This window comes from Panthera leo, chromosome A2 (genome assembly GCF_018350215.1).
Source record: "Panthera leo isolate Ple1 chromosome A2, P.leo_Ple1_pat1.1, whole genome shotgun sequence".
Classification (NCBI taxonomy): Eukaryota; Metazoa; Chordata; class Mammalia; order Carnivora; family Felidae; genus Panthera; species Panthera leo.
This window is the reverse complement of record NC_056680.1, coordinates 113,087,504-113,103,779: the sequence shown is the minus strand read 5'-3', so window position 1 is coordinate 113,103,779 and position 16,276 is coordinate 113,087,504. Positions and strand designations below refer to the sequence as shown.

At 44.3% G+C, this 16,276-nt stretch overlaps 1 protein-coding gene across 6 annotated transcripts in view; it reads left to right on the top strand.

The window, feature by feature from the left end:
• Nucleotides 1-16,276, top strand: part of CDCA7L (cell division cycle associated 7 like) — a 38,940-nt gene that overhangs the window by 15,852 nt on the left and 6,812 nt on the right. For 4 of the 6 annotated variants that reach the window (XM_042919910.1, XM_042919903.1, XM_042919878.1 and 1 more), the window contains 3 exons: nt 6,085-6,225; nt 11,462-11,599; nt 15,377-15,745. In XM_042919910.1, coding sequence (XP_042775844.1) covers nt 6,085-6,225; nt 11,462-11,599; nt 15,377-15,745 — 648 coding nt within the window. Of the gene's footprint in view, nt 1-6,084; nt 6,226-11,461; nt 11,600-15,376; nt 15,746-16,276 lie in introns of those variants that run through there. The other 2 variants (XM_042919893.1, XM_042919871.1) reach the window with 1 other exon arrangement.

Sequence of the window (16,276 nt, the reverse complement as noted above, 5' to 3'; positions counted from 1 at the left end):
CTTTTCTCCCAACTTTTTTTCCTTTGCAAAATTTTTCTTTTTAGAAGTTTAAAACTGTTAAGTGGTCCATGATCCTACTCTTTTCCAGTTTTTAAAATTTATTTTTATATTCTTTTTTTTCCTTTTTTTTCTTTCTGTTTATGTTTTAATTTTATTTTTGAGAGAGAGAGACAGAGTGTGAGTGGGGAAGAGGCAGAGAGAGTGGGAGAAACAGAATCTGAAGCAGGCTCCAGGCTCCAGGCTGTCAGCACAGAGCCCGATGTGGGGCTAGAACTCACGGATGGTGAGATCATGACCTGAGCCAGAGTTGGACGCCCAACTGATTGAGCCACCCAGGTGCCCCTTTATATTTTTATTTTAAAGAGAGAGTGAGCACACAGGCAGGAGAGAGGGGCAGAGGGAGAGAGAGAATCCCAAGTAGGCTCCACTGTCAGCACAGAGCCCGATGTGGGGCTCTGGGACCCACGACCTGGGATCATGATCTGAGCTGAAATCAGGAGTTGGATGCTCAACAGACAGCCACCCAGGCGCCCTCTTTTCCATTTTGATCTGCTTAACGTCTCCCCCATTCAGAGGCCAGCTGTGTGTTCACATTACATGTATTGTCCTTTGTGGTATCAAGAGAGAAGCAAAATGGACCCGGTTATTCTCCTCAGATAGGCAGTTTTGCCATCATCAGTGATTGACATCATCTTTTCCCCATTGATGTGTGGTGTTCTTCTTACCAAATCTTAATTCTATGTGCTAGGATCCAAGTCTAGGAAATCTGTAGGTCTACACTGTTTCTACATAATTTTCTTCCTTTTTTCTAACTAAGGCTTAATTTATATACAATGAAATTAATCGTTTTTATTGTTCAGTTCTATGGATTTTTGTGTAATCACTACCACAATTGATTTTATTGTCTCTCAAAAGTTTCCTCTGACCTCTAGCCTCAGGCAGTCATTGATCTGTGTTCTGTTTCTATAGTTTTCCCTTTTCCAAAATGTCACATAAGTGGAATCAGACAATAGCCTTTTTCACTGGGCCTAATGCATTTGAGGTTTATCCATATGGTGTCTATCAGTAACTTACTCTTTTTTTATTGCTGGCAGTATTCCATGGTATTTCTGTCCCCTGTTTTGTTTATCCATTTCTAGCTGATTTGGATTTGTTATGGGTTTGGGAATAAAATTGCTGATTACAAGTTTTTTGCAAACCTATGTTTTCATCTCATTTGGGTAAACACCTAGGAGCAGGAGTGCTGTATCATGTGCTAAGAGTGTTTAATTTCATAAGAAGCTGCTAAATTGTTTTTCCAAAGCGGCCCTACCGTTTGGTATTTCCATCCCCCGCTTATGAGAGTGCCGGGTGCCCCGCATCCTTGTCAGTCAGTGGATTGCTTCTGAGCTGCACAGAAAGATGACAATCCTTGGGCCTGATGTCGTGTTACATTGCTGAACTGGTCACACATCGGAAGGATGTCCCCTTGAACCTTTTATCAGGTGCGTTGCGTAGAAATCTTGATTTCTTTGTCGAGTCTGTTAAATAGCATTTTTTATTGAAGACACTTGAGTATCTTATGAAGAGTTTTGCTAAATCCTAGAGCTTGTGACTGAAACTCTTCATGCCTTTTGAAGTTAGGCAGCAAGAAACAGAGCCCTGAATGCCCCAAGAATGCCTACTGGTGTTTGCTTTTTTGAAAGCGTGTTCTTTCCTTTTGTTCCTAATTGGTAATTACAGCGCCCTAATGGTACCTCTGGAGCAGATGCAGAAGTTCTAGATGAAGAGGGAGGAATTGGGCCGACATAGGCTTTGCATGGGGCGGGGGTCAAGGGTTGGGGGGTGCTGCCGCTACAGCCCGGGGCTGATGCAGTTGTGGTCGGAAGAAATTTACTCGTATTGCCAGCCTTTCCAGCCTTTCCATTCCTTACCGATGCTTCTGTTAAATCATTACATGGGGTGCGCTTCCTTCTTTCACCTTTTATGTTAAAACAGGCTTCTGGGGGCGCCTAGGTGGCTTACTTGGTTAAGCATCTGACTCGTAGTTTCGGCCCAGGTCATGATCTCCTGGTTCCTGGGATCTAGTCCCGTGTTGGACTCAGAGTTGAGTGAGGAGTCTGCTTGAGATTCTCTCTCTCCCCTTCTCCGTGCCCCTCCCCAGCTCTCTCTCAAAATAAATGAATTTAACAACAACAACAAAATAGGCTTCTGAGCCAGTGGAGCTCTCTGATTCATAGAACGGTGGTAAGTCAAACGGAAGATAACTGAAACCAGTCACGAGCCCTCATTGCCACTTTAAGGACTGAACTCCCTAAAATCTAACACACTTTATGCTTCTCCAGTTACAAGTGGTTTTTTTTTTGGTGTATTGGTTGTGATGGCTTAACAAAAGTGTCTTTGAAAAGAAAGATAAGGGTGCCAAATACTGTTAAATTTACCTCCTGAAGAAAAGTTTTAATTTTTCTGCCAAGAACCATGTCAGGCTTTGTGAGAAGCTTCTCAGCATAAATGTGGCAGTGTTTTTTTTGTTTTGTTTTTTGTTTTGCTGTTGTTACTAGAACTCTTTCTGTGTCTGCCCGAATGCTGAGACCATTTCAGGGTTCCACACGGACGTAGTTATTGTAATAATTCTAAGTACCAGTTTCACATAAGAATGTCTTGTAGCAATACATATTATTTTATGAAAATCTCAAGCCTTGAGGACACCTCTTTAATATTCATACGATGAAATGGGAAGTACAGGTAAAGGACATTTGCATCCTCAAGTTCAGTGACGGGCAGGTTATCTCAGGGCAGAGGTCTAGTAGGTAGTGGGACCATATGCCAAGGATCCAAAGGACTGGAAAGAAATCTGAAACTCGATTGTCGTTGGTGGTTATTGTTGGTAGTGGTGTTTGTTGGTGGTATAAGTTGGAAACTATTTTGTGTGTGTTGTGGATAAAGCAAGTGGGTACATATATGAGAAATACTGAGAGTTGGAGGTTTTTTTTTTAAATAAAAAGTTCTAAGTATTTATTTATTTTTGAGAGAGACAATGAGAACATGAGCGAGGGAGGGGCAGAGAGAGGGAGAATCCTGAGCAGGCTCTGCACGGGGCTCGAACTCACACATCCAGAGATCATGACCTGAGCCAAAAATAAGAGTCGGACGCTTAACTGAGCCACCCAGGTGCCCTGAGAGTTGGGAGTTTTCATTGTGGGGGAAGGGAGATACTAATGGGGGAGTTGCTGTACTGGATTTGAGTTCAAGGTGTCATTATGAACATGTGATTTAGGATATTTAAAATATCCTTGCTCTGTCCTGGCAAAGAGCTTAGAAGCAGTGATACTTTACTAGCAAGGAGCACACCGAGTTCTCAGATCTGATTTCTAAATGCCAGTGCACCTTGGAGAAATGGCTGATCCGAGGTCTGGGCAGGGAAAGTATAAGGCTCACTTGGCCCAGTTGTGCCTCAAAGGAAAGAGGTGCCCACAGACTATTAGGGTTGTGTCAGAAGGACATAGAAACTCTCTTGAAGGAGCTCCCCCAGTGGCCAAATTTAGGACAATTTGAGCATCAGAAATAATGGTGACAGTAATGGATTATATAACACGTTGAATAAAAAAAAATTCCATGAGGGGCGCCTGGGTGGCGCAGTCGGTTAAGCGTCCGACTTCAGCCAGGTCACGATCTCGCAGTCCGTGAGTTCGAGCCCCGCGTCAGGCTCTGGGCTGATGGCTCGGAGCCTGGAGCCTGTTTCCGATTCTGTGTCTCCCTCTCTCTCTGCCCCTCCCCCGTTCATGCTCTGTCTCTCTCTGTCCCAAAAATAAATTAAAAACGTTGAAAAAAAAAATTAAAAAGAAAAAAAAATTCCATGAATCTACATGGGAGGGAGAGAAGGGGAAAGAGGGGGAGACAGGAAGAAACAGAATATTGTGTTCCAGATCTTAGGATGAATCAAATTTGAAAATGACCATTTTGCAACCCCTAGTGTGTAGTAATTGATTCAGGTAAGACTTATCAATGGTTGCTGAAACTACTGAGTGAATTGTTATCAGGGGAAGGATATCCACAGAATGTCAACTATCACCCTACTTATTTCTCACTAAGTAAAAAGGGGAAGAGGTATTTTTGCTAAGGAGAAATCTGGCACGTCCTACCCCCACTTGTTGATCAGAGAGCATCACCACTAAAAAAACAGACAGCCAGACGTGCTGTGCTTTCTGAATAAAGCAGCAGCAATGCCTACAAAATAGTCATCATCTTCCCAGAAAGAAGTGAACTTGAATCTGCTGAGCTTATAACTTCAACTACCAAATCACAGGAAATCCACAGGGACAGGGGAGTCTGGTAAATATCATCTTGCAGCTGCAACAAACAAACAGACAAAAACTTCAGCCTTCCAGACTCTTGCAAACTCCACGATCAGATGACCCAGTTTGTTCAAAACTAAGTTACCGAAAGGAAAAAAAGGACACCTGCGAAAAGTATTAAGCGACCTACTGATGTGTATTTGGACCCTATTCAAATCATGATACAAATGAACTGTGAGTTACAAAAATAAGTTAACAGAACCTAGAACACAGACTGTATTTGCCCCATGATACTGGGTGAAATGATACTATGTCTGCAGTTGCTTCAAAATGATTTGGAAGGAGGGCATTTGAGTAGAGCTACAGATGAATCAAATTGAGCCATGAGCAAATAATTGCTAGGGAGTCCATGTGTGTATTCCTTATACCATTCTACCTACTTAAGAATGTGTTGGGAAATTTTTATAATTATGTTTAAAAAAACACTGATTATTAGGGGATAACCTGATATTTTTGTGCCTCTTTATGCATTGCATCTGTGTAGAATTGTCAACAGTATTTACCTTAAATATATCAGGAATCAATCACATAAGCTCAGGATGTATGACATTCTACAAGGCAGTCGTCCTAGGCTATTTAAATAATGTCAGTGTTATGAAAAGCAATGAAAAACAGTGTCCTAAAAAAACAAAGACAATGCATGATATCTGGTTGAATGGATCCCCTTTGTCCCCCCAAAATTACTAAAGACATTTTGGCGACAGTTGTAGATATTTAAATATGAACTTGTAGTAAATGATATTATGGAATTAATATCATTTAGGTGTGATTGTAGTTTTGGGGCTGTGTAGGAGAATGTTTTTATGCTCGGGAGATGTGTGCTAAAGTATTTTAGGGTGAATTAGTATGTTTTCTGCAACTTACTTTGAATATGCATGGATTGAGTTGGCTCATGCGAAATGGTTGTTTTTCTAGGTCACAAACAGTGAAATACTAGCTAATGCCTATGGTTCCACCTAATGTTTGTTGAAAGAGAAAACAAGCAAATGGGGCTCCACGTGAAGAATATACGGATGTTTGTACTGTTCCTTCACCTTCCTGTGGCTTTGAACTTTTTCAAAATCACGAGTTGGGAACAAATAGGCAGTCAACATACGAACAGGAACTCTCAGCAAATACATACTTGTTAGATCAAGTGTGCTGACAACCTTCTTTCTTGGGATAATTGCCCATAATACAGTTTAAATTCTCTTGGGATTAATTCTAGAAGTACTTGATTGAGAATATAGAAAAGGAGTAAATCTGCTTACTTTGTTGTGTGAATTTTCACATCTGAATCAGCAGATGACAAAAGGAACAGAAAAATTAAAGAGCTATAGGTGGAAATGAAGAAAAGAGGAGCTTAGTAATTATCTTACGTAATGTTTTTTACATGGATGACATTTAAAGACAGATCCAGTGTAGGAGACAAATAGATTGTGGTTTCTCAGAAACCAATGATGATTTCCTTATTTTTTTTGTGAAGAGGTCAAAAACGGCATCTATCTAGCTGTGGCCTTGACATTCTCTGTAAGATGGGATAGATCTCTAGAATTTGAAAAAGAACAGTTTTGTTCTCTGTTCCCCCTCTTCTTTTGTTGCCTTGAGGTATCAACTGAAGCACATTTTGCTCAGGGTTACTAGGGTCTTCTGGGCAACGATGGCAGATTGATAGAGTTAGGAGATGCTAATTCCTACTCCTCTCTAGAAAATTTCCCTAAGTGAACCCAGCCGCTGGTTTTATCCTTCTTCTTTTTTGAATCCAAAACAGATCCCTAAAGAAGTGGCTGACATCTTTAACGCCCCCAGTGATGATGAAGAGTTTGTCGGTTTCCAAGATGATGTTCCCATGGAAACCTTCTCATCAGAGGAGAGCTGTGATAGTTTTGACTCTCTGGAGCCAGGGAAACAGGTACGGATGCTTCCTTTTCTGACAGGTGTGGCCTTCTGGAAGCCTGGATCTTGGTTTGGGTATTCTTTTGAGTGTGGTCTGAGATTGGTGATAGCAGTTGATGGTTGAGTATTTTTGAAGCATTATGCCTTCATATTTCAAGAACCGGTGAGCATTCCTACATCACTTATACTGTTTAAGTCCTTTCTGTGTACAGTAATTTTTTTTTTTTTTTTTAATAAAAGGGGCCTCACATCTGAGCCATTTTCTTTGCAACCTCGGGGCTTCAGCCTGTGTTGAGGCTGTATTCTGAGTGCTCCCACATGACTGGCAGGAGAGGGCTGGGTCCACGTAGCGATAGTCCACACTGCAGTTCAGGAACATGTGGTTACCATGAGACATTTGTGTTTCTGTGCTCCTGCGGCGTGGCTCTTCCGGCACCTCACTCCTGGATGTGCTGGGGAGAACGTTATTCTTTCTTTAATTACTTAGATCTCTGGCAGACACAAGTTACATTTCTCTGAGAGTTAGATTCCTGGAGGTTTATATTGTGCCTTAGCAGCAGCATGGCCAGTCAAAATAGCTAGCCTTCTGTGGCACTTACTTCGGAGTTCATTGTGGCTCTCAAAATTCCTCATCCTCCCTGGACCATAGCCTGTCTTAAAAGGCTGTAAATTAAACCTGCCTTGCTTCAACTGGGCAAGTACAGGAGGAGAAGCAGTTAATTACACAGGGGCAGTGCCTGCTTCATCACTCGGCTGCCTGTGTGTGTTGTGGCCTCTGTGGGAGCTGGTCTTTCTCGGGTTCATTAGCCTCCCTGGTGTCTGTGGTCCTCACTTTCCTTGATGTCTCCGTAGCATTTGACCCACCAGCCACCTGCTTCCACTCCCCAGATTTCTTCCTCTCTCTCACATCATTCATTCTTTGTGGTCATCTCTATTTCCTGTCCCCATATGTGGATGTTCTTCAGGATTTTGTGTCTAGACCCTTCCTTTTCGTGACCTAGGGGTTGGTCTGCTTTCAGCCATTACCTCCAAGTTCTCAATGACTTGCCTTCTCTCCAGCCCCACATGTAACCTGAGTGCCAGTTGAACTAGCCTTGATCAAGGGAGATCTCACACTCACCATTTTCCCTTCCCTGGTTGTCCCTTTGTCTTCCTCATTCCTATCCTTATCTTTGGTGTTCTTGACCCCTCCTTCTCCTCTCCCATCTCCCCAGCTCCCTTGCAGGAGTCTCTGAATCTTCTGCCATGTTGCTGTCCTTCATCCCTTCCCTTTTCTCCTCCCTTCGGCTCCCAGGGTCCTCATAGCCTTTACTTCAGTTACAGAACTGAGCTCTGGTCATGATCATGGCCTTATTCAGAAGCCAGTAGTCTCTCCATCTGAACACAGTCAGGCAGTGGGGGAGGGGGGAGCCTGTAGATCCACCAGGAGGAGCATTCTGAGCAGTGCAGGGTGTGGGTGATGGGCTTTGCCTAGAGCCCAGCAGTGCTGTAGGCATTAAGAAACAAAGCAGCTTCCATATCTTGGCTACAGTAAATAATGCTGCAGTAAACATAAGGCTTTCAAATTAGCATTTTTATTTTCTTTGGGTAAATATCCAGTAGTGGAATTAGTGGATCATATGGTATTTCTATTTTTAATTTTTTTAGGAACCTCCATACTGTTTTTCCACAGTGGCCACAACAGTTTGCGTTCCTAGCAACAGCGCATGAGGGTTCCACATCCTCACCAACAGTTGAGTTCTTGTCTTTTTGTGTTAGCCATTCTGAGAGGTGTATGGTGACACCTCATTGTGGTTTTGATTTGCATTTTCCTGATGATGAGATAGGGAAGCAGCCTAAGTGTCCATCAGAAGAAGAATGGATAAAGAAGATGCTGAAAATGTATATGATGGAATATTATGCAGCCGTAAAAAGGATGAGATAGTTGCCTTTTGCAACAACATGGATGGACCTAGAGTGTATCATGCTAAGTGAGATAAGTCAGACTGAGAAAGACAGATACCATATGACTTCACTCAGGTGGCATCTAAAAATTAAAAAGCAAAATCAGACCTATAAATACAGAGAACAAAGTTGTCAGCAAGGAGGGAACTGGGGAGATGGGCAAAATGGGTGAAGGGGAGAAGGAGAACTAGGCTTCCAGTTTTGGAGCTAATAAGTCAGGGCAGTAAAAGGCACAGCTTAGGGAATACAGTCAGTGACACTGTAATGGAGTTGTATGTTGACAGATGGTAGCTACACTTGTGAGCCTAGCATGATGTATAATATTGTACACCTAGAGGTAAATGTAACCTTCTGTGTCCGCTCCACTCAAAATTTAAAACAAAAAAGCCACAACAGCTGCTTTTGATACTGTGACTGCTGCTACTTTTGTGCCGTCAAGCCTGCCCATCCTGTCCGTCCTGCCCACCCCTGCCGAGTCTGTCGCCAGTGTGCCTTAGGTGGCCCGTGACCGTGTGCTTTTCATACAGATTGCATTTAATTCACGTACCTCCCTGGGACAGTGTGGGTGTTGTTGTTATCCCTATCTCACAGGGGATGAAACTGAAGCTCAGGGCAGTGAAGTGACTTGTCTGAGCGCCCACATCTGAAAAATGTCTGAGCTGGGGTGTTTCAAACCTGGGAGCATCACCTCTCAGCCTCTTCCCTCTCCCTGCCCCTCCGTGGTGCCGTAGACACAAAACTGCGTGGACGCCCTCATCGTGCACTGGTCTGCCCTTTGTACACGCTGGTCCATGCTGTGCCTTCTGCTTGTGTGTCCTCTGCTTTCTAGACTCTACCTCGGTTCAGATCCAGTCTAGATGCTGCTGCTTCCTGAAGTTTTACTGGGTTTTCTTTCTTTCTGTGTGCCATGTTGCATCTTCCTTACAACTCTGGTCCTCACCATGGTTACTTGTGGATCTGTCTCACTCCCGCACTAAATTGTAACCTCTGCAATGTTTGAACGATGCTTTCCAGCTTTCCTGGCTTGGACTGCGTACTTGTGTTGTCCCTTCCCTCATGTTCTCTGGGTCCAGCCCCCGTTGGTGAATGAGCGCCCATTGGCTAGAATTGAGGTGGGATGCTGGTCTAACTGGTTCAGGCCCCTGTCGTTTTCCAGTCTGTTTCTTCGTGTCCCATGAGCTTCAAGATAAAAAATGTAAGCACTCTGTTAGATCCTCTTCTCATCTGTTACTTTGTTACGTCCCTGATCATGGTACATAAACACAGGTGACCAAGGTGCAGAACATACCGCCTGGTATTGATTGTAAAGGATCACATGCTGCAGAACCAAGAGCTGTGTGAGGGTTGTAACCAGGATTGCAGCCAGAATGTGGAGTGGATATTTTACTTCATACAGACTCCCCTTAAAAAACAGGGTTTTTTTAACATCTTGTGGAATAAGGAGAAGAAAAGCAGAGGCCTTGGTTTAGGACTGTGGCTAAGTTGTTTTTCTCTGTTAGAACTCATCACCAAAGGTATTGATTTCTCTCAGGCCGACCACTTCCCTCTGAGGCCAGCTCAAAGGCTAAAGAGAGCCAGAGGACCAGACGGTTGAAACTTGCTGTTCTAGGATGTGACCTGTTCTCTCTGGGCCCTAGGCAGGGACTGTGGGTGTATGATAAATGTACACATAGACCCCATTGCCCTAACACAGCCTGCAGAGCCCAGCTCAGGGCTCTGTGAGCAGGATATTGTCTATCCTTGGAGGTGGCAGGTTCACGGTGGGTTTCCTTGGAGCCAGCTAGGCACCATTCTTTTTGATAATAAACCCAGGCCTGTTGCTTCACCACCCTGAGCCCACACTTTCCCGATCCATGGTAACCAGCCGAGAGAAGCTGCATGAACTTGCACACAGTATGTAGCAATGTTGACTTTGGTCTTCTTTAAACACAATTTGAATTTCACTTTAAAGAAACTTCCCTTTTGTGTTTGTATTTTTTTTTTTTCAAGCAGCTGCACCATAGCTATCAACAAAGGAACAAAGTAATTTAGCTCCAAGCACACTCACTCCAATTACCCGTAATAATTCATAGGAGACATTTAAGCTTAAAAAAATTCTGGATATAGGCATTTCTTTCTCTTTCCCCCTGTAAATTTTTCCACTCATCTATTATATCTATTTTTCTCCAGAGATTATCTGATCTGAAGAAGTGTATAATTAAAGTCAGAGAGAGGCAGTGGGGGGAGATCAAGATTCTCCCAACTAAATGTGGTGTGATGAGGGGTCATTGCTATATCGGGTGTGGGAGGAAGAGACGTCAGAGGCAACTGGGGACACGGACTTCAGCCCTGGTTGCCAGCTTGGAGGAGGCTGGTTTGTGGGTCTCCTTTCTGCACTGCAGGTCTGTCTTTTCCCTCTTTTCTTTCAAGATAGCCATTTAGAGAGCTATTTTTCCATTTAGAGAGCTAGAGAGTATTTTTCCTTTTGTGGGTTCTAAAGACTGAAAGAGTCATTGGAAAATGTCTTTCCTTTTTAAAAGTCTTAGAGCATCTTTCTGTCTAGTCACTTGCTACCTCTTGGAGGTTGCCGGCCTCGTGTCTCCTGCAGGAGGGGCTCTCCTGGGGGTTGGGGGGGTTGACACTCCCATCACCCCTTCCGGTGGGTGGTGATGGAGCAAAGCCGTAGGGGGGAAGGGGCGTGAAAGGCGCTGGCCCCTTCCTGCAGAGAAACTTGCCTTCTCTGGAAGGGAGGCATGCTCACCAACTCGGAGGACGTGGATGTGGATGGCTGCTAGGAAGGAAGGCCAGCATGTGGGAGGGAGCCAGGCCTTCTCCTCATGGCTCCTTCCCGTGTGTGTTTGGCTCTGTGTGAGCAGACCTTCCCGATGGGCAGCCCTGGCGGGAGAAACGGAATTCTATCAGCGCTCCTCAGTCACACAAGAAGCTGACGGAGCCCCTGGCCATTCTGACTTTTTGAAATAATGCTGTTTATTGTTTCAAGTTGTTCAACTGTTTCAGATTATTCCGTTTTCGTAAGCTGTAGCAAATGTGTATGTATATGTGTGTTTTGTTATTGTGGTAACATACATAATGTGAAATTTACCATTTCACCATTTTTTAAGTGCAGGCAAGTGCCCAGTTTTTTGCCCGCAAGATGCTAAGTGCCATTAAGTACATGCACAGTGTTGTGCGTTTGTCAACTGTTATCCAGAATGTTCTCATCATCTCAAACAGAAACTCTACCCGTTAAACAACTCCTCATTGTCCCCAAGCCCCCCTGGTAACCTCTGTTCTTTTTCCTTTATGACATATGTGTGTTTTTAATTTAGCAGGATGTGCGTTTCCATTCTAAATACTTCACGGAAGAGCTAAGAAGAATTTTTATAGAGGACACTGACTCAGAAACGGAAGAATTTGAAGGATTTACACAGAATGATCTGAATGTAAACAGTAACCCAGAAGTAATGGTAATAATTATCAACACGAGGGAGTGTGGGTTGTAATATTTTTCAGTCTTGTTTCTGAATTGTATTTTCACTTGTAAGAAGTCACTTGGCAAATGAACGACTTCTCTTTACATGTTTATCTTAATTTTTTTTTTTAAGTTTACTTATTTGGAGAGAGAGAGACGGTGTGAGCACGCACACAAGAGTGAGCACACATGTGGGGGAGGGGCACAGAGGAGAGACAGAATCCCAAGCAGGCTCCACACCATCAACACAGAGCACAAGGTGGGGCTTGAACTCACAAACTGAGATAATGAGCTGAGATCAAGAGTCGGCTGCTTAACCGACTCTTAAGCGACTGCACCACCCAGGCACCACCCCCCCCCCCCACATGTTTATCTTAAAAGTCAGTTAATAAAATACAAAAGTTGGTATTCCAAGGCTAATCCCCAGTCCACCAATCCATTATTCTCTGAGAGAAAATCCAGTTGTCTTTCTTTGATACCTTTGGAGTTTGGGGAGACTTACCTCAGTTTCCCTTATTGCCCTTCCAAAAGAATTTATTTCAGACTTTCTTGAATATCTTTTCTCTGAAAAGAGGACAGTCTGTCTGGGGGTAGCAATTTCCTTAAAGTCATTTCTTGTTGTGTGCGGAGTCATGTTCTTAGGTTTGGAGTTGATGTGGCAAAAATTTAGCTGTGGCACAAACTTAGAGCTTTACTTGCGCGTTCTTGATTTGGATGCTGATGTGCTCTTTAAATGATAAAGAAGACCTGGGCTTGTCAGATTCCTGAGGGAAATCTCTTAGCACTTGACCTTCAAGAGACTTGTTGATTTTTCCTTTACTCCATATTTTTGGCCAGTTTATTGCCAACTAGTATTTGAATCTCAAGGTACCTTTAAAGAACAACCTTTGGGGGGTACCTGGGTGGCTCAGCTGGTTAAGCGTCCGACTTCAGCTCAGGTCATGATCTCACAGTCTGTGAGTTCGAGCCCTGTGTGGGGGCTCTGTGCTGATAGTTGGGATTCTGTATCTCCCTTTCTCTCTGCCCCTCCCCCATCCCTGCTTGAGCTCGCTCGCTCTCTCTCACACATACACACAAACACATACACACTCTCTAAAAATAAACAAACATTAAAAAATTTTAAACAAAAAGCGAAACTTAAAACCTTTGGGTTTTTTTCAGACATAAAAATGTTTTGCATTAACTGAAAAAGAGCATACCTTTCTCCCCCAAAATCATTACACCATTTCCTTCTTGGGTATGAAGATAAAGGATAGAGGTAAAGCCTCTTGATGTTCAGAAGCTCCTAAGCAGCAGAATCTGGTGTGGAACTTGTGTAGAAATTTAAATAAGCTGTAACTATTGGTTTGCTCTGCCGCTCACCTTTTCCTGGGGGGATCTTAAGGCCTGAAAGCCCTAATGGTAGGCTGGCTTGTTTGATGTTGATCCCCCAACCCCGTCACCAGGAAGAGCAACACAGAGCTCTGCCAGCCTAGTCCCCAAGCCCTCCTTTGGCCTTCAAAACGGAAGCTGCTGGTAAGGCAGTTGATGTGTTCTGGCCAGCAAGACACTAAGATCTTTCCAAACCCTAATGGGTATCCCGTACTCTTAGTGACTTGTTTTCCTTCTGATTTTTTAGTTAAGCGATGTCAGGTTATTGAAAGAATTTGTGTTCCCAGCATGGGGAAGTGAACTACCCCAGAAGTCTTTTTTCTTTTCACTGGCCATATATTTGGGGTATGGATCGTGACATGTTCTGTTGACTGATGTTAACTCATAGCTTAGGGGAGGTCCACCTGCAGGTTTTATTTTATTTACTTATTTATTTTTTACTTTTTAAAAAATGTTTACTTTGAGAGAGAGAGAGAGAGAGAGAGAGAGAGAGAAACCCAAGCAGGCTCCACACTGTCAGCGCAGGGCCCAATGCGGGGCCCAAACCCACAAACCATGAGATCATGACCCGAGCCACAATCAGGAGTCAGACATGTAACTGACAGAGCCGCCCAAGTGCCCCTGCAAATTTTATTTTAGATTTCAGTGAGCAGAGTCACCTGGGTTGCTCCGTCGGGTACACGTAGGACTCTTTGATTTTGGCTCGGTCATGATCTGTCTGTCACGAGGTCAAGCCCCATGTTGGGCTCTGCACTGACAGTGTGGAATCTGCTTGGAATTCTCCCCCCACCCCTCCCCCCGCCTCTCCCCTTCCCTGCTCGTGCTCGCTCTATCTCTTTCAAGATAAACATTTAAAAATAAAATTCAGTGGGCAAGCAAACATTATTGCCTCCCTCCCCAACCTCCTGCCCACTGTAGTGGAGACTGGTGAGACCATCTTTTCCGATAATAGGATATTACTAGCCAGGGTGTTTGTTGGGTGGTCTTACAGCCGTATGTGCAGCAACCACAGCTGTGTTCTTGTCCTGTGGTGTGAGTCTCCACTGGTGTTTCCAGTTTGCTCTTGTCCACTTTAGTCCCTTATAGAGAGTCCTTATCCTTAGTAAAGAGATACTAGTTAGATGATGAAGAAGATAAAGCCAATCTGAGACCACCTTGCTCTGAAGTTCTCCCAACAATGTCTTCCTAAAACTAGATTCCTTCAATCCCAGTGTTTCAAATTCCAAAGCTACTGATGTAGAAAGTTCAGGATACTTAAAAAAAAAAAAACAACAAAAAAAACCAGTTAACCATAGTCTCATTTCTCTACTTGGTTTGTTGTGGATTGATACAAAACACCAAGATTTGGAAGTTACCTGCAGTTTTCTTTCCTTCCTCTGCCTTATTTCTAATTTGAGTAGTACAGCTAGAACGTGGGGGCTGATCACTGAGGAGGAAGCAGAGTCATTTCCCTCAGTCCCAGGCCCATCATGCTGTGGTTCCCTGCTCTCCTCACATTGGCCTGTTGTGCAGTCCCTGACAGAGGCTCTCAGACTAAACTTTTCCAGCACGTGGTAAAGGAAAGATCCCCAGCAGGTGGCCTGGGTCTTGATATTCGAGCCCATCTTTGCCATTGCTAAGGGCCCCCTTATATTTGAGGTGTCACCCACCGTCTCCTGGGTAATGTCACCGGCCATTGCCTTCTGTTCTTACTGTGCTCTCATGTGTCAATCTCAATTTCGTGTTCATGCCAGAAGCCTATTCCAAGCGGAATCCAAAAATTTGGGGCAAGAGTTTCTTGAGCTGATGGAACGGGTGTTTCCCAGCAAAGCCACAGAGGGTCTGCCTCTATTTCACCCTATGGCTCTACTGGTTGCAGAAAAGGGGAGGGGACGTCCCTTGGCGTAAGGGCCCATCATGTCTTGGGGATGAGACTCCCTCACCAACCCCAGTGGCCAGTCATCTGCTTGCTCCTCGGTCACCTCGCTGAGGTGAAGTCAGCTGTCCTGTTCCTGCTGTTCAGGGCAGAATCGTCAGTATGTTTTCCCTTAGCACTCCATCTGTGTGAGGATAACTCTTAGGCCATACATAGCCTTTTCTTTGGCTTTGCCTCATACTACTTGGCTTCCAGATGTTCCACAGTGGAGGAGCCCCGTCCGTGAGAGCATGGCTTCCAGCTCGTGCTGGGAAGGGAACAGTCTGCTGGTGGATGTGGCCGGGTCCCCAGGCAGTGGTGGAGAGCCTGCCCTGGGACCATAGTCATCAACAGACCACCTGAGCACTTAATGGACCAGAGGGAACTAATTAATAGGGAGGGGAGGCTTTCTTCTACTCATTTTTTCTCTAATGGCAGAGTGTTTTTAAACGATGTGCTTTTGAAGGTCAGTCACAAAACATCGTCTTTGCCCTTTCATTTTGTCAGCTTGTGGAGTCAGATTTGAGCGATGCTGGTAAGGTGTCTTCAGCGAGTGAAGAAGAGGATGAAGAAGAAAAGGCTCCACCCAGGAGAAGCAGGCCGAGGAGAAGCAGTATTGGTCTTCGAGTAGCCTTTCAATTCCCCACCAAGAAACTGGCAAAAAAATCTGATGACAGTTCTTCTGAGCCACTATTTCCTAGCAAACGCTTACAGGACAATAAAAAAGCAATTCTTGGAAGAAAGAGAAGCTGCAGACAGGGGAAGGAAAGGGAAGATTCGGTGTCTGAATCTGAGGATGACTCCAGGGATGAGGGCCAGGAGAGCTCTGATGCGCTGCTGAAAAGGACCATGAACATCAAGGAGAACAAAGCCATGGTAAGGCCTGGCAGCGGGTGGTCTAGGAGCTGGCACTGAGCCCTGCTTAGCGACCACGGAGGCTCACGGAGCTGCCCTCATAGCTGCTGTCGTCTGGGCTTCTGTCAGGACATGTGCTCTGGTTCTTATGTGTCCTTTCTCTGTTCCTGAAGGCCAACCAGTTACTACCCGGTGAGCTCTGGTTTGGGAACAGAGACTCCCAGGACCATTTTTAGCCCTGGTTCCTGGTGCCATTGAACTAATGCTGCTTACAGTTGACCATTAGGAAGTTAAGTTCTAGATATGTAGTGGTATTGGACAGGAGAGGCCAGTTCCCAGCACAAAGAAACTAAAGATAAAAAGAGAAGCACACTTTGAGAGTTGCAAGGTGCAATTTAGGTGGGGGCTTTCAACAGGAATCTTTCTTCTTTGATGACCCACTGGGTTTTCAAGACATCATATGAGAGAATGAAAGAGGCCTAGGTATTAAAACACACTGAACGGTTTTGAGTCACGTTACCAGTTAAGTCTTCAGTAGAATGAATAATGATA